The sequence below is a fragment of the Notechis scutatus genome, chromosome 6, assembly GCF_049901735.1.
Source record: "Notechis scutatus isolate UNSWTSFEM ecotype Mainland chromosome 6, rNotScu1.2, whole genome shotgun sequence".
Classification (NCBI taxonomy): domain Eukaryota; kingdom Metazoa; phylum Chordata; class Lepidosauria; order Squamata; family Elapidae; genus Notechis; species Notechis scutatus.
The window spans coordinates 20,642,646-20,661,540 of NC_142014.1; the positions used below are offsets into that span (position 1 = coordinate 20,642,646).

Below are 18,895 nucleotides of genomic sequence, written 5' to 3' on the forward strand. Positions count from 1 at the left end.
AACCTGGAAATAAGGAGAAACTTTCTGACAGTGAGAACAATCAACCCATGGAACAGCTTGCCCTCAGAAGTTGTGGAAGTGCCATCACTTGAGACTTTCAAGAAGAGATTGGCCTGCCATTTGTCAGACATGGTGTAGGGTCTCCCGCTTGGGGACTAGATGACCTACAAAATCCCTTCCAACTCTGATTATCTGTTAAATCTGTTAAATATATGTATTTATATTTGAATGCAATGTATTACATTCAATCTTCTTATGTGTTTATTTATTTATTATGTTTAGGTACTACATATCTTGCTCTTTATTCTTATATAGAATTATTGTAACCTGATCCCCATAGAACAATTTCTTTGAACTCACAATTTTGGGTTAATACCCAGTTGCAAAGAGACATACCAAATAAAGCATATTTTGAAAACTGTAAAGTAACTTTATAGTATCATCGGAATGGTTAAGGTATGGTCCTGCTGCAGGAATAGCTATAGGATTTCATCTGGCTACAATAGCCTCATTTTAAATCTAGTCTACCAATTCAGTTATTAAAAGAAAATAAACTATAAGCAATCATTAATAGAAGAATGTTTCCTATATCAATGATTCATGATCTTGCTTTGATGTGTAAAATATAATTCCAATACTTTAAAATTTGAATGTCATTACCAACTGTTATTTTTCAATCTTTATATTATTCACATTTTAAAAATAAAATAATGGAATTATGCTCCCCAGCAAAGTATGTTTTCAATAAAATGAATACTTTATGGCAGGTGTATCCATCCCACAGACAGCTAATAATATCGATCCATAAAATAATAAAAACATTTTAAAAATAAAATAAATTTGTTATTTATATAGGTAGAGATAAAACTTCCCCTCACACATACATTCTAGTCATTTCCAGCTCTAGGGGGAGGTGCTCATCTCGGTTACAAAGCTGAAGAGCCAGAGCTGTCCGAAGATGTCTCTGTGGTCATGTGGGCATGACGGCACACGGAATGCTGTTACCTTCCCACCAAAGTGGTCCCTATTTTTCTCTTTGCATTTTTACATGCTTTCAAACTGCTAGATTGGCAGAAACTGGGATAAGTAACAGAAGCTCGCTCCATTATGCGGCGCTAGAGAGTCAAACTGCCAAACTGCCGACCTTTCTGATCGACAAGCTCAGCATCTTAGCCACTGAGCCACCACATATTTGTTAATGTATATTTATATATAAAATAGTTAATGTATATATTTATATACATTAACTATTTTATATATTTTATATGTGGCCCAACATAATTCCTCTTCATTCAATGTGGCCCAGGCAAGCCAACAGGTTAGAGACAACCATGCTTTATGGTACTCCAGAACACAAAGCTGATCAATTTTAACATATGCCATATTTTAACTGTTGTGGATATTTCTTTTGTCCAGAGATTGATCAAGTGAAGGTAACACCTACTTGTTTCTATTTTATCCTCTACTGAAAACATAGCAGTTAACTGCAGTTGGAAGATGTCTCTCTGAACATTTCAAATGACTATGCAATGAAAACCCATAGGGAGGAGAAAGTATTTATGTACAAGTTTTTACCTAACTTGCAATGAAATATCAAAAATCAGTGTGAAATTTTACATTATTCCCTTTTTTCCTTTTGGTTGTGTTGTTTATGTTGTACAACTTTAAAGATAGAAACATTATACCTTTATTTAGTATGGGCTTAGTTAGGGCTTTCAAAATTATAACTCCCCATGACATATTCCAGTTAGGAGTGGTATGGTGGCCTAGAGGTGGAGCTCTTGCCTCACAATCAGGAGGCTGTGTGTTCGATTCTAGGTAGAGGCAGATATTTTTCTCTCTGGGCAGAATGAGAATATATCTGCTGAACAAAACTCAAAATTGGTGACAGGAAGGGCATCCGGCCATTAAAACACTCTGCTAGCTTCATTCAGTTTCCCAGACTCCAGCCTGCAAGGGATTATGTGGTCATTAAAAGATGATGATAATGATATATTCCAGTTCTTTTTATGACATTTCTGAGGCACGAGGACCATAAACAGAGGTGGTAATAGCAGGTGAAGGAAACCCAAATCAGAAATGCAGGGATGGGGAAAATAAAGCTTAGGGCTTATCACTTCTAGACATTTTCATCCTAGTCTAGTTTTCCATTGTTAAAGGACGAGGAAAGACGATGGTTGGAGAAAAAGATATTTTTGTAAACAAAAACACAAAACCCACTACATCAGATTTTGTTCCATTTCTAATGAATATTTATTCTTATTACACCTTCGCTAAAGAGTATAGCTAATTTATCAGCAGCTAAATTTAAAACCAGCTATTATGGTTTTTAAAAAACATTTTAACTGTTTTAATTGTACAATTGTTATATTGTAAGCTGTCCAGAGTCTTTTGGAGTGGGCTGCTACACTAAATCTAATAAAGATTTTGTTAATGGGTGCTTTGGTCCAGGTAATTCAACACTTTAAATGGATTAAAACACACACACACACTACAGAAGAATTAGAATACTTTTTTTAAAATTGTGAAGTATTTCATTCTATGGACTTTAACATTAATTTCAGATTCCTAATGGAAAGAACCCTTATTCATAATTCATGATGAAATCAGTATGTCTACTGTATCCTCTGTGTATGATGTCAAATCCATGTTAACATAAAAAAAGAGTAATATATATTTCAGAGGACCTGAAAAGAGTTCTACTCTTTATCCAGTTAAAAATCACAACAATGAATATAAAGAAATAAAAATTAAACAACAGATTGATACACCCAATAATACAAAAGTACTTTGTTATTTCCTTCTTCAGGGTGATTTTTTTAAAAATTCCCAATCTAATCTACTGGCCTGGATTTCCTAGTGGTCTTCCATCCAAAAAATTTCAGGTCTGATCCTACAACTAGATAATCATTACCTCGCTGTATATAGTGCCAAGAGAATATTGTGTAGTGGAAACACAGCAGGAAATTTTAAATACTCTTCTGTTGTTCACAGGAAAAAGCAAAATGTTATGTTCGTTTGTTTATTTAGTTATGAAAATTGATATGACCACCCAACTCACTCAGTAATTCCGGGAGGCTTAGAAGGATTTTTTATTTGTTTATTGTAAACACTTTGATTACGATCTCCTAAAAACAATTGTACCCAGACAACACACTCTTGGACTGAAATTGAATTTTTACATGTTATACAAATAAAGCAAATAAAACTTTTTGAAAAGGATATCTTATTTGTATACTACCTGTAGCCCCTTGTGAGGGAGATGGGCAGTTTAGATAGATAGATAGATAGATAGATAGATAGATAGATAGATAGATAGATGATAGATAGATAGATGTAGAAAGGAAGGTAGACAGACAGAGAGACAGATGTCTTCATATAAACCCTGGAAACAAGGTTTGGAGGAAGAAAGATGGAAAAACATCACCAACTCAGAGAAGTCTGTCAGTCAGTCTGAAAACTCAAGAAAGTTGTATATAATGGGGGAGGCGGGAGCTCTGATCATGATATTGGTTGCTATCTTGATTTTCAACTATCGGATCATATATAATGATAGTAATGTCTCAGTTTTGAACTATCTCAACTATATTGTTTTTGAATGATGGATGAGGTTTATACAACTATCTACAATCTGTTTTCTCCACTTGCCTTGGAACTCTCACTATTCCCACCCTGTTTGTTTAGATAGAAGGTTGGTATTCTAAATAATATTTTAACTTTCTGCACAATAGAGATGCACAGGTTAAGACAACAAGTTCGTGGGAAATTTGAAATCCATGTGAAATAATACATGAATAATACATTCTTCTTTAGATAATTGTTTTTAACCTACATTCATAGGTAAAATGACTAATATGACTAAATATGACTACAATTCTAATTAAATGCTATATAAAAGGAAGGAATAATCTCACAAGAGCAATAAATAATTATTGTTTCTGCATTTACCAGCTTAAATACTTAAAATAAAGTAGAAAAAACAGCAGCTACTATATTTGGCTATATTTATATAGCATCTTGATTAGAAAAAAGCACATGACGGCTTATTGACTACAGTAGGCAAGGAGATTTTTCCAATAATTTCAAAATTACTTCAAGGAAACATATATTATTCTATGACCAAAGTATAATGAAAACCATTGTTTTAAAGACTCACATAAAAGAGATCAATTATTTTACAACATCACTACTTTAACCTTAAGCTCAAGAATCGTGTTAATATGCAGTTTATATGCATCATATAATAATGTCATCATGCATCATCATGTATCAAATACATATTCAGTAGGTTTGTAGTCATAGAATGATACAAGTCATAGGTGAAAAGTGAATATGCATCAAGTAAGTTAGTGGCCAATGTTTTCTCCTTTGCAGCAAATACTTTCAACATTTAACATTACAAGGTTATAAATAGATTGCGTATACAGAGAACGTAGATGTAAAACAGAAAAATGTTTTTTTTCAATGAAAACTCAAGATTTTTAACCAATTAGGAACGTCAGCACAGAGATGAACAAATTAAGTACAAAAATAACTGAAGAACCCCTCATCCCCACAGAGAAAGACAAAGTTGGGAGCACATCAAAGGAAGTGGAAGAAAAGTGTTACCCATAAGTAGCCGCCGTTTCACCCGCTTGTCCACATCAGCTACTGACGTGGCATTGAACTCAGAGCTCTCAATTGCAGCCTCATCCTTCTCTAAAACAAAGGAAGGGACAAACATGGAGCACTTGGTTAATGAGAAGCCCAGTTTTCCACTGTGGAAGACAGTCTCTTGGCTTTGGGCAACTAAAGCATGAAAACATGAAAACCCCGTTGAGAAATGTGACTCAAACCCCAGACACAAACCTAGGTGCGTTGGAGGGAGGAAAGAAGTGCTAGAGGTGCTAGAAGAGGGTGAAAACAAAAGTCATTCACCAGCCAACACTTAAGGAACTGATCTCCCACTAATAAAAACACATACACAAGAAAGGATGCCCCAGAAGGGTGTTAATTTAGAAACATAATTTATAACATTTAAAGTAAACATATTGTTAAAAAAAGAAGTGGGGGGGAAGGTAAGTATGACATGTTGACAAATGCAAGTTTTTGAACATGGAACAGAGCTACAAGAATCCGGTGATGGGTGGGCATGGAAATGTGCTCATGTTGGTTTTGTTTTTTTAAAAATAAAAATAAATAAAACACAAGAAATTAAAAAAAACGCATGCATTTTTTAAAATAAAAGATAACATAAAAGAAACACAAACTTAAAAATGAACCAAATTGGGCAGTGCTGGTTGCCTGCTTGTCTAATGGAACACAGCTAACTAAACATTCAGTGCTACAAAAAAAGATGTCATAGGAAGAGACTAATAATTTTTGACGCATGCGGTATAGCAGAGGGTGGTGTTAGTGATATGGCATCTTGCAGGGAATTTCTGATGTCTGGTATATGAAAAGCTCCAATTCAGCATTACAGCAAATTAAATATACCCCCAAATGATCCATTTGCAGGGATGAAAAGAGATCATATGAGTAAAGAGTGGGTTAAATCATACGGAAAGCAGTGGTGGCGGAATTAAAATTATATAAAATGGAGGACTGCATTTCAAAGAAAAAACAAAACAAAACACAAGGGGGGAACTTGTACATGCAGCAGACATAAAATAAGAGAATAAGCCAAAGAAACAAAAACAAAATGGATTAGACCAGGGGTGTCAAACTCAAGGCCCGCAGGCCAGATCTGGCCCGTGGGGGGCTTAGATCTGGCCCACAGAGCCACCCTGGAAACAGTGAAGGATTGGCCCACAGTGCCCCTGTCAGCAAAAATGGAGCTCAGGAGCTCTGCCAATGCCCCCCCCCGAGCTCAGTTTTTGCTGGCAGAGGGCTATAGGAGGCCATCGTGGCCAAAAATGGAGGTCTTAAGGACTGCATGCAGCCCTCCTAAGCTCTGTTTTCACTGGCAGAGGGCTGCAGGAGGCCATTGCAGCCAAAAACAGAGCTTGGGAGTCTGTTCTAGCTGGCAGAGTACTCGGGCCACCACAGGTGCCCCTGACATGAGTGACCTCAAGTTGGCCACACGCAGCCTCCCCCCAGGTCAAACACAGTTCTAATGCGGCCCTCAATGAAATCGAGTTTGACACTCCTGGATTAGACAAACAGATAACTTCGGCGCCTTTGCAAATATTTGCATCCCTGCAGTGATGCCAAAATTGCAGACATCACTGAGGAGAGTAAAGAGAAAGGAGAAACAAGGAGCAAAAGAAATCACAGGAAGGGAAAGAAGCTGGCAGGGTTTATCTGTGGAGAAGCTAAATGGTTCTGTTGTTCTAGGAAGAAATCAAGTTCTAGATGGGATCAGGCTGCAATAGAGGCTTTGGTTTGGCATTTTTTTCCCTTTTTTTTTTTTTTTAGTTTTTGTTTTTCCAGAAATAATTTATTAACTTCAGATATCATACAAGACAGGCAATCAGGAACCATCACCAGAAAGCAGGAATAAAATGAAAACAAAACAAAAAAAATGAACAAAAATCTAAGAGAAAACTCTACTCAGAAAGTGGAGAAGGAGGTGTAAAAAAATGCACACACAAGCAGCAATATGCGACTTACATCAGAACGAATAGTGTAACGTGACGTCATATTATATAGCAACATTGCGAAAATAGAAGGAGAAAGTATAGTTTTCAGTGATTCAACAGTATGCCAAACCAAAAATCATTAAAAGATACAGGATAGAAATTTTTGGTTTGTTTGTTCTCAGAACCTTCAATTATCAATACTCAGATTCCCAAGCCGTCCACAACCTAAGATTATTCTCTGCAGTTATGTGAATAGTCCTATTAGGATGATTCTTAATTATTCAAAAGTACAACTATGGAGAATCCCCAAATATCCTGAACCTAGCATAGCAGTTACATTTTACTTAGAATCTTAATCTGTCCACTTTTAAAAATGAAATATATTCATTTCACCCAAGCTAATAGTTGTGAACTAACGCAAGGCTGAGGTATTTCCATGCTTGGGACCAAAACCTCTGCTTTACATAATCAAAGTTTGTTAAAGAAGAGTTGGTTACTTGGCTTCAGTAGTCTTTAACATACTGTATATATTGGCTTCATGGAATTAGACATTTTTTTTAACAGATGACTATTTATTTTTCTATAGATATAAGCTAACTTTGGTTAATGCATCCATATTTAAAGAAGAGAGAATTCTGTATAAATGGTATAGTATGCATTATCAGCTCTGGTTCATGAAAACGGAGCTTCTATTTTCTTCTATGTTTCATGGTAAAATTTAAGTAGGAATTATTATTGGACTTTCTGGCTTTTATATTCGGATTCCATTTAAAAATTAAATAAAAATGCCATCATCTGTTATCTATCAGAATTATTTAAATATCAGACACTGTTAGATTGGAGAAAAATCTAGATGTGGATTTCAGTCAGAAATACGTTACTCACTCCTTAAAATCAGCTGGGATTTGGCCAGACACTCATTTTTGTTTAAAGTGACAAATCCTTAATCAGCTAATGCATCATTATAATTATATTTATTTGTTGGCTTACATGACATTCACAATCCAATCTTATCAAATAACGTTAAGATTGCTTAACAAATCCTTTTCTACAACGGACATCACACAATTATAGAAAGGTACTTACCAATGCATGTTCGGCCGTCTGAATGCAATGCATATTTCTGATGACAACCGCATACAGGGCCACTATCTGTGTCATCACACGTGTGTTGGCAGCCTCCATTTCCATAGTTACAGGTTACTAGTTATTTCCCCAAAAATATGTATATACATATATATGAATAAAGCAACAATAAAGCCAATTAGTTCTTTCTGTGTTCCAGACACATACAATGATTTACAACTTAGAAAGGCAATGCACATGACATTGATTGATAAATGTCTCCCCAAATTTCCCTGCTAAAGAGCAACAGTTTTAAAAAGTTATTAGTCCCAATGAAATGTCACTAAAAGTAAAGTCATTAAAGAATGTACTTCCATTCCTTTTTTATGAGGGGCTTCCACCTGTTCCAAACACTATTTACACAGTGTACACTCCTTTGAGGCACAGTCCACAAGGCTATAAGTAGATGATATAATTGTTTACTTTTGTTAAAATACAGACTATATATTTGATTGATATGAAGAAAGGGTCTTGAACAAAAATGGCTGTATACAGTAAGAAAAGTGAATGCCATGAGATTGGGGTGGTACAGAAGTTTTGCAAATAAATAAACGGCTCTTAACACCATGTTTTTAACTAGACTCACTGATTGCCTCACCTAAGTAATAATTTAAGTAAGGAAGTATTGCACTAAAATAAATGCTAAATAAGAAAGTAATGAACTAAGACATGCACCAAATGCCCAAAATAACTTTCTTCCAATATGTAAGTAGCAAGAAGAAAGTAGAGGAAACTAATGGCACTAATGGCAGAAGATGACAAGGAGGTGACAGGCAACAAGGAGAAAACAGAACTGCTCATGCCTTCTTTGCATCTGTCTTTACACAAAAGGAAAAAAAAATCTCAACCTGTCAAAAGCACCACTGTGGACAGAACAGTAATGTAGACCCAAATAGAGGCGGAATTGATAACAGAACACCTATCCACTTTGGAACAATTCAAATATCTGGGACCGGATGACTATATTCAAGGATATTGAAGGAGTGGATGTCAGGATTCCAGCAGTGGCCCTAATTAAATCATGAGATTCGAGCCAAGCTTCAAAAACTCCAGAGGATTTATTAGGAGCTAACATGTCGGTATGACCTGTGTGTAGCCGATTCTGAGTAATTCACTGTCACCCTTGATCCTGGTTTTCCCCCACCCCTCTGGGTGTATTATAATTCATATTCTCCAAGGAAACACGTCTACAGCCAAGAGTCATCAATCATGTTCTCCAATTAGAGATTTGCGCAGCAGAAACTGCAGTCGCTTAGTTATAATCTTTGCAAGATATGAATGGAATGCACTTTCGATTCCAAACTGCTGTACTGTTCTTTCAAACTCCTTCCCCACTCCTCTTTCTGTTGGCAACTATAAAACGGGCATAGAAATGTTTCATGAGTCGACAGCTGACAGATGGGATGTCAGAACCACCAAATGAAATTTCTCAGAGCTCCCACGGCATGAGAAGACTGGAAAAGAGCTGATCTGATTCCAATCTTCAGAAAAGATAAAAAAGAGGACGCAGGAAACTACCGACCTATCAGTTCAATCTCAATACCTGGGAAAATCCTGGAAAGCTAATCATCCATCTTATCTCTTGTCTTCCGCTTCTCCTGCTTCCCTTATCTTTAGAACTATAAGCATGGGGGTTTTGTGCTGTCCATTATCTACTCATAGTATATGCCCCAAATTCATATATTTCTGTTGTCACAGAAATATACTTCATGATCATGTATGGATTCCTGGACTGATAAAAATTAAAAGGCTGTAATGTAAACAGCCAGCTCAAACTTAGCCATCCTGAATGAAAAGACTCTCCCTCATCAGATTATAAGAAAACTGGAAAAGATAACCAAGCAGAGGATTTGTAAACAAGGCAATTACTGTTTGTTACAAATAAATACATCAGATAAACCTTATTGTCCTCTGTGATAAAGTGACTAAATTAATGTATCAGGGAAATCCTGTGGATATAATATACTGAGTCTTCACTAAGGTATATGACAAAGGAGACCATAACCTACTTCTTGATAAGATACAACAATGTGGAATAGACTGTACCATTATTAGATGGATTCACAGTTGACTGACCAGCCGCACTCAGCATATAGTCCTCAATGGAACTAAATCTACATGGAGCAAAGCATACAGCAGGGTACCTCAAAATCTTGGGTTCGGTGATCCTCAACATCTTGCAAATTTGATAAATTCCCCGTCTACTCCTCATTTAAATCGTTTATGAAGATATTGAAGAGTATTGAACCTAAGACAAAACATTAGGGTTTCCCACTGCTTACTTCCCTCCATGTAGATGTAGTTCCATTAATGACTACACATTGAGTATGGTTTGTAAGCCTGTTACAAATCCATCTGGTGATGCTGCTGTCTATCCTACATTTTTCTAGCTTACCAAAAAGTAGGTTGTGGTCTACTTTGTTAAATGCCTTACTGAATTCCATGTATATCATATCCACTGCTGGTCCATTAATTTGGTCACTGTATCAAATAATGAAATAATATTTGTTTGGCATTATCTCTTTTTGACAAACCCATGTTGGCTTTGCAGATCTTTTGCTTGATTATCTTTTCCAAGATCTTTCCAGATATTGATGTCAGGCTGATTGGTCTAGAATTGCCTGGATTACAAGAAATTTCCTGGATTGCTGGAAATTTCCCTTTTTTGAATATGTGAACCACATCAGCTCTTTCCCAGTCTTCTGGCAGTTCCCTAGTGCTCTAGGATCTTTGAAAGATACGGTTCAATAGTTCCAAGATCATGTCTGGCAGCTCCTTCAGAACTTCTGGATGTAATCCATCAGATCCTGGTGATCTGAACTAGTCTAGGGTGGACAGGAGTTGTATTACCATTTTCTTGCCTATTTTAATTTGAATTCCTAGACTGTCTTTTACATTCTGTTTTCGGTAGGCTTTTTTCTTTTTGTATGAAGACAGATGCAAAGAAAGAATTAAGCAGCTCTGCTTTCTTCCTGCTGCCGGTCACTTCCTTGCCATTTTCTTCCATTAGTGAACTAATTCTTTCTTTGACTTTATTTTTTTACTCAAAAATGTCCAGTTTTTAAATACTTAATTTCAAGGGGAATTAAACCTCTGCTAGCCATATCATCCCTAAGTGTAAAATATATATCCAATTTTTTTGTAAAACATATTAGCTTTCAATTAAGATTCTTTTAAAATCTATTCATAAAACTATATGCTATGCATATTTGCATATAAATTCTATTTTGCTATGTGTGCAGCAAAACTTACTTTGGATCATCTTACAGGCATTTTATTCCTAGTTTCAATATTTTGTTCTAAAGCAGCCTCCCAGAAGTCCATAAATCAACCCTTATTCCCTTGCCCCTACATCACCAAAAAGGAAAAAAAAAATGATCTTGACCCTTTCCTTTTTTGGAAATTTGTCTGATGAATGAACTGCTAAGGGAAAGCAGAACTGATTCTATCACTATAAAGTACTTTCTGATGCCACTAAGTTAATTTTTCTCCCTCAGTGGCAATTTCTACACTAGTAGTTTATAGTATGTTCGAGTTATCCAACTGTTCTTCTATCAAAATAAAACCATTTTGATGAAACTACGAAGTTGGTGTGAGCAAGGAAACTATTGATATGTCTCAAGCTGCTCTGCCTCTGCATTGTTTTGTTCCTGGCTTTTCTATTTTCAAATGTGTTGCAGCTAACTCTTGTTTTTCCCAACTCCCAAACTTCTGCTTGCTTGCTTAAAAAAAAAAAGGACACGGTGTACAATTGTTTGGCAGACTGGACAGTTTTAAAGCAGAAGCATTTAATGCCTGCTTGCTTTACTCCCATTTTCTGAGCCCACTTGTGATTCTTCACACTCCTGTTCACATTCATCAATAAAGCAAGCAAGCTAGCAATGCTTCTGCTGTTTCTTTTTTTTCTCTTTATATATTTCTCTCTCTATATTAATGATAAATCTTGTCATTTAAGATTCCCTTCATTCTTACAAGACTACAAAAAAAAAATTAGTGGTATGCTGCCAGTCACATCACGGACTGTTTCTTTGTGTGTGTGTTTGTGCGTGTGTGTGTGCGTGTGCGTGTGTGTGTGTGTACACGGGCACATCAGAGGTGGTATTCAGCAGGTCCTGACGAGTTCTGGAGAAACGGTAGCAGAAATTTTGAGTAGTTCAGAGAACCAGTAGTGGAAATTTTGAGTAGTTCAGAATACCACCTCTGACTGGCCCCGCCCCCATCTCTTCTCTGCCTCCTGAGTCCCTGTTGCCCTGCGCAGGAGAAGGGAACTGGAAAGCAGGTTAGTGGGGTAGGGACAGAATGGGGATTTTACAGTATCCTTCCCCTGCCACGCCCACCAAGCCACATTTACAGAACTGGTAGTAAACATTTTTTTTTGAATCCCACCACTGGTACACATGTACGTTAATATGTGGGTGTATGTGGGTGTCCTTTTAAATCAGTTTTTGTCTCTCGAAAACTGCCTGGAGTAGTCCCTCCAAGTTTCTTGCCAAGCTGTTTGGGAAGTAGGTTATCATTGCCTCCTTCCTAGGGCTATAAGAGAGTGATAGGTCCAAGGCCACCCAGTTAGCCTCATGTCTAAAGCAAGATTAGAACTTGAGGACATCAAGTTCCTACCTTGATGCCTTGACCTCTGCACTACACTGGCTTTCACTATGGATTGTTAAACCCAAAAATTATTTCTTCTGCTTTAATCATCAGTCAAAATTCAACTTAAAATCTGAGCCAGTAAAGCAACAGAATCATGTTCACTCATTGGGGGCCACATTGTGTTTTTGAGCAACTCAAGATCGTTGAAAAGTAGAAGGAACATACGACGGAGTAAGGAATTAATTTTATAAACTGCCCAGAGACCCTTAGGGTAGATAGGCAGTGTACAAATTTTTAGAAATAAATATTATTGAATAATTATTCAATGATTAAGTTTCTACTAGTCTTAAACTAAGCATGTAACTGCCCATGCATAATAATAACACAACAGATATAGCTGTGGTTGAAAAGATGAAAATACAGATAATTGATGTGGCATTGTCAGGCGCTAGTAGAATAGAACACAATACATTAGAAAAGACTACAAAATATCAAGATCTGAAAATCAAAATTGAAAGATTATGGCATAAACCAGCTGTGCTGGTCAAATTCTGGTTGGCACTTAGAAAATCTGTGCATTGACAAAATTTCCATCTATTGGTTGCAAAGGGCCACACAGCTTGGATCGGAATATATATTAACTACACCAATACATTATGACATCCTAGGTTTTGGGGGAGAACTTAATGCATATGAAGGCCAACACCGGCTAAAGCATTGGCAGCTCTAACTTCTCATCATTGGGAACAGATAATGATTATTAAACTGGCTCAGGAGGCAGCAAATGCCACAGAGAAGATTAACTAGGGTTGGATATTCGAATTTTCAACTACCATTTTAGCTTCATAGAAATGGTTGGAAAATTAATCTGTTAAATCAGGGGTGTCAAACTTGCAGCCTGCAGGCTGGATGTGTCACGTGCTGGCCACGCCCATGCCTGGTTTAGTGAAGGGAAAAAAAGTTGTGATACATCCCATGACGCCGCTGTGAAACCGTGAGTTTGACACCCCTGTTCTAAATGATTCAATTTCTGTTGCTTCTTACAGGGGAAAAAAAAAAAACACTTCAGCAAAAAGCTCCAGTCAATAAAATCAAACTGTTTTCCAGATTTTAGATAAGGACAGCACTGTGGAAAATAAAGCACATTGGACATTTGAAACCTTGCATACGTCTACCTACATTTGCAATCCTTCTGGTTTTTGGCAAGTTCAAAGCCAGGCCTACATTCACAGGCAACTCCACCTTTGGGTGTCTCCCGGCAGATATGTTCACATCCATGATCTTTGTTCATGCAGTTCATACCCTCTGGGGAAAAAAGAGAGAGAAAAAGATGTTCTAAGAACAATCTGAACAATAATAAATTCTCAGCAGTCATAAGGATTTTCTGTCTCCTTTCATATAATATAGAAAATAGTACTCAGAATCTTTCTTGGCATCACTAACTATTTATAGTCATTGAATGAATAGTCATTACTATTATTGTTTACTATTATTGTGGTTATTCTTTTAATACACTCTTCCATTACCAAAATTAGGTTATACTGCATTTTAATATTTCAACATTTAAAGGATAAGATTAAAAGTTTTTTTTAAAAAAATCATCTGTGCTGTAACTTAATATGCCAGAAAGAACGTTCCTGAGAGCCAGTTTGGTGTTGTGATTAAGTGCTGACCTTGAAACCAGAAGGTTTGAGTTCTCACCTTCCTTAAGCATAAAATCCAGGTGGGTGTTATTGGTCTAATAATTCAGCCCAACCCACCCTGCAGGAATTGTGTTGTGGGAAAAATAGGAGGCAGAAGCATTAGGTGTCATGCCCGGCTGGGCAGATCAGGGGAGAGATAGAACAAGGGAGAGAGAGTTCAGAGGAAGACCCAGGCCCACCCCCTCTTCATCCTGGGGCACACAGGGAGGAACGGAGAAGAGAGCAACGTTGGTTGCATGGCTTATGGGGGGAGGAAAGGGTCCTGATTCCCTTCATTAGCCACACCTGGGAATGAAAGTTTAAAAGAACTGAATGCAAACTACGGCAACTGCTGGAAGCAAACGTGACTTTATCCTGTGTTGTCTTTGCTTATCTGTGTTTCTGGCATCTTCCCAACTGTGTGAATTTTGCCATGCCCTTATGTCTGGAATTCTTGCTCCTACCCTGCCAAACTAATTACCTCAGTTTGGCTTGAGCTGCAGTTTTTGTTGACGATGTTTTGGACTTGATTCCCTGCAGTTAAAGGCTGTTCCTGGGAGAGCTTTTCTCCAGCCAGAAAGTAACCTGGACATTGGGGGCTAAGTTGGAGCTATTAAAGGGACTCTTATTGATTATCTGACTGTGTTGCCTTTGTGCCATGCCCCGAGTCATTACATTAGGTATGTTTGCTATCTTCAGTTTTATATAAAATATTTTATATAATAAGCCAAGATATAATAATAATATCTTGACCCCCAGTGAGGCATTACCTTGGTGTGATTGTGGGGATTGTGTGCTCTGAGGAAGATGAGAACTATGTCAGTAGTACAACCATACTGGACAGGTCCCATTAGAAGTTAAAGAGTGTCACTCCCATAAAAATATAGTAAGATGTAAATTACAAAAACTCATACTGTGATTGTCAAAAAATCTTTTTGCTCTCTGATTCTGACCAAGATCTGCTGCATCCCATCCCCCATGTGTGTGTGTGTGTGTTGTCGTTTTTTTGTTTTTTTTTACTGTAGACAGTAACATTTATTGAATCTGTACTCTTATCTTTGCAAAGTACTGCATATTATTACAGAGTCCATGAAAATTGTAAAAAGACTGACTTTTAACTATCAGACTGATACCAAAGAGCGTATGCTTTTTAAAACAAAAAATGACAAAAGTCCCATCATGAATGCAACATTTTTAAAGTTTTTCTTGTCCTGCTATGCAGTCTTTGCTAGCCAGCTAATTATAAAACCTGGTTTTGATCTCACAAAGCTATTTAGCACCTCTACTTGAATTTGTTTTTACAGGTCTCTCTCTCTCTCTCTCTCTCTCTGTGTGTGTGTGTGTGTGCTAACTTACAGAAGTGATGAGATCATAGGTCAAGTTAAAGGTGACAAAACTGTGAATTAAGGAATAGCCTGGATGCACAACCCTGGGGACGGGGGAGGGGGAGAGAAGGAGGGAGAGGGAGCTTGTGAAGGCTGAAAAATATTTGCTACCTCAGTGACCTAGGACAAAGTTACTTCTTCTTCGTAATTTTAGAAACACATTAAAAAATGATATACAGGGCGATCACCTCACCAAATACTTGGTGGGGAACAACCCAGAATGACAATCTCCACTGTGTGTTATATCCATTTCCAAAGAATTTGCAAAGAACTATTCTAGGCTCTTTCTCCTTTAGTAATGTTGAGAAAAGGTATCCCAATGTTATCTGATAACAACTTACAAGCAGATAAAGGTAAGTTCTTTGAATGATGATATATTACCAAATAAGTCTATGATGGAAAATTTGATCATCACTGAGAAATTATTTGTAATGATTGCTAAGAACATTTCCATGGCAGAGGTTCCTTCTTTTGGGTGTAATCTTTTAGCATGTAGGAATTCTAGTTCCCTCTCTGGGCTTGCTGCAATCAGAATGCCAATCTTGACTAGTATTTGGTCTTGTCAGAGAGAGTCTCATCCATTCCCCTAGGAATATCTAGGGCAGGGGTGTCAAACTCGTGTCGTCACGGCGGCATCATGTGACATATTGTGACTTTTTTTCCCCCTTCACCACACTGGGTGTGGCCAGTCTGTGATGCATCCAGCCCACGGGCAGTGAGTTTGACAACCTTGATCTAGGGGAATATCTAAGATGCTAGACTATCTTAGTGTTCTTCAATTCCTACATCCACATACTGCCGGCAAACTATTCCTAGTATTTAGTATTTATTTGATTTGTCAATTGCTTACAAGATAATAGGTATAAGTAAAAACATAGTTATGAATACATGGATACATATAAGAAAAATAAAAAACAATAGGACATGGACAGTAGGCACAATTGGTGTACTTATGCACGCCCCCTACAGGCCTCTTAGGAAGAGTGTGAGGTCTATAGTAGACAGTCTAAGGTTAAAGTTTTTGGGGTTTGGGGAAGAAACCACAGAGCCAGGTAGAGTATTCCAAACATTGACCACTCTGTTGCTGAAGTCGTATTTCCTGCAGTCAAGTTTGATGTGGTTAACCTTGAGTTTGTATCTATTGTGTGCTCTTGTGTTGTTATGGTTGAAGCTGAAGTATTCATTTGCAGGTAGGACATTGCAATGTATGATTTTATATACTATATTTAGATCGGACCAGTGGCGGCATAGTTCTAGGTTTTCTAGGTCTAGAGTTTCAAGTCTGGTGGCATAAGGTATTCTGCAATGAGTAGAGGAGCGGAGAACTCTTCTTGTGAAATATTTCTGGACTTTTTCAATTGTGTTAATATCAGATACATGATATGGATTCCAGACTGATGAGCTGTATTAAAGTATAGATCTAGCAAATGTTTTGTATGCTCTAGTTAGTAGTGTGATAGAGAAGAAGCTACGTAGCATTAGGTTAACACCTCTTAATGCCTTTTTGGCTATGTAGTTACAGTGGGCTCTAGCACTTAGATCATTTGAGATGAGTACTCCAAGGTCTTTGACAAAAGTTTGGATCCTCAACAAAGTCTTGACTATTTAGCTTGTATTTTATTTTCTGATTTTTTTCTGCCAATATGTAAGACAAAGCATTTATTTGTTGAGATTTGAAGTTGCCATTTGATATACCATTCTGATACACAGTCAAAGTCTTTTTGGAGGGTAGTAGTATTGTCTGTGGTGTTGAATAGCTTGATCTTTGTTATTTTCCAATCATTATTTATTTATTTGTTTATTTTTATTTATTTATCAAACATTTACAAGGTAACAAGTACAGGTATGAACATAAACATGAACAAAGGAAGTAAATACAAATAAATGGGAACAGTAAGACAGGAACCGTAGACATGCTGGTGCGCTTATGCACGCCCCCTTAGGAATGGGGTAAGGTCCATGGTAGACAGTTTGAGATTGAAGCTGTGAGGGGTTGAGGCTGTAACAAGGAAGTCAGGTAGGGCATTCCAGGCGTTTACCACTCTGTTGCTGAAGTCGTATTTTCTGCAATCGAGTTTGGAGCAGTTTACCTTAAGTTTGTATCGGTTGTTTGCCCATGTATTGTTGTGATTGAAGCTGAAGAAGTCATTGACGAGCAAGATGTTATTGCAGACAATTTTGTGAACAATGCTTAGATCGGACCACAGGCAGCACAGTTCAAGATTGTCCAAGCCCGCTGTTTGAGTTTAATATAGTTATTCTCTTTCAATGTAGTACATCTTGACGTCAAATATATCCTCAAATACTTAACCTTATTCGTGACTTATTCAAACAGCAGATAGCATTTGACCTGAAGAAATGGGAAAACCTACAACTGTCATTAATAGGCAGAATTTCAACAATCAAGATGAATATTTTACCCAGAATTTTATATTTGTTCCAAACAATACCAATTAAGCTTGGCAAAGATTATTTTGAAGACTTAAATAAAATTGTGTTGAAGTATATATGGCAAGGCAAGAAAGCGAGAATAAAATTAAAACTTTTACAAGATGCTAGAACTAGAGGAGGATTTGGCCTTCCTAATTGGGAGTTGTACTATCAAGCTGCAAATTTGATGTGGGCCAAAGAATGGATAACATTAAGAAAGACTAGATTGTTGACACTAGAGGGACATGATTTATTACTGGGCTGGCATGCTTTTCTGTGGTATAAGGGAACTAAATCGCAGGGCTATTTTAGAAGGCATTATATACGGGAGTCTTTATGGTTAAACTGGGAGAAAATTAAGAGACAATGTTATTTGAAAATCCCAGTTTGGTTATCAACTATTGAAGCTTTTTCTTATCCTATAACATACAAGAAGGAACAAACAGTTAGATATGGGGAAATATTGGATGAAAAGGGTGAACTTAAAACGATGCAAAATCTAGAAGAACAAGGTATAAAGATGAATTGGTTTTCATATGCGCAAATACATTCAAGGTATATTAAAGATTCTAAAACAGAGGGATTCTATGATAAATTGACTGACTTAGATAAGATTTTGACAGGTACTGATGAAAAAGTGATTAAAAAATTATATGGTTATTTACTGGAAATTAAACTAGAGGAAGAACAAGTTAAAGAAACTATGATTGTTTGGGGGAAGAATTTTGGATATGGGATTGATTTAGAGAAATGGCAAAAATTGTGGTCTCAAAATTATAAAATGACAATGTCAACAGCATATAAAGAAAATCTGTATAAGATGTTTTACAGGTGGCATTTTCCCCCGACAAGAATAGCAAGAATGTTCAAGAATAAATCTGAAAAATGCTGGAAATGTCATCAGATACCTGGCTCATATTACCATATGTGGTGGACTTGTGAGGACGCTAGAAAATATTGGACTAAAATTCGCATATGGTTGGAAAAAATGACAAAGAAACATATAGATTTAAAACCAGAGATTTTTTTATTGGGAATCTTACCTGATACATACAATAAAAATTTGAAATATTTGATTGTAAATGTATTAACAGTGGCTAGGATTGTATTTGCTAAAAATTGG

The 18,895-nt window shown here is 36.8% G+C and overlaps 1 protein-coding gene across 3 annotated transcripts in view; it reads right to left on the reverse strand.

The window, feature by feature from the left end:
- SCUBE1 (signal peptide, CUB domain and EGF like domain containing 1) overlaps positions 1-18,895 on the reverse strand; it is a 186,715-nt gene that overhangs the window by 63,709 nt on the left and 104,111 nt on the right. For 2 of the 3 annotated variants that reach the window (XM_087969453.1, XM_087969452.1), the window contains 3 exons: positions 13,455-13,580; positions 7,647-7,763; positions 4,609-4,698 (listed from right to left, as the gene is read on the reverse strand). In XM_087969453.1, the coding sequence (XP_087825579.1) occupies positions 4,609-4,698; positions 7,647-7,763; positions 13,455-13,580 (333 nt within the window). The remainder of the gene's footprint in view (positions 1-4,608; positions 4,699-7,646; positions 7,764-13,454; positions 13,581-18,895) is intronic. The other variant, XM_087969451.1, reaches the window with a different exon arrangement.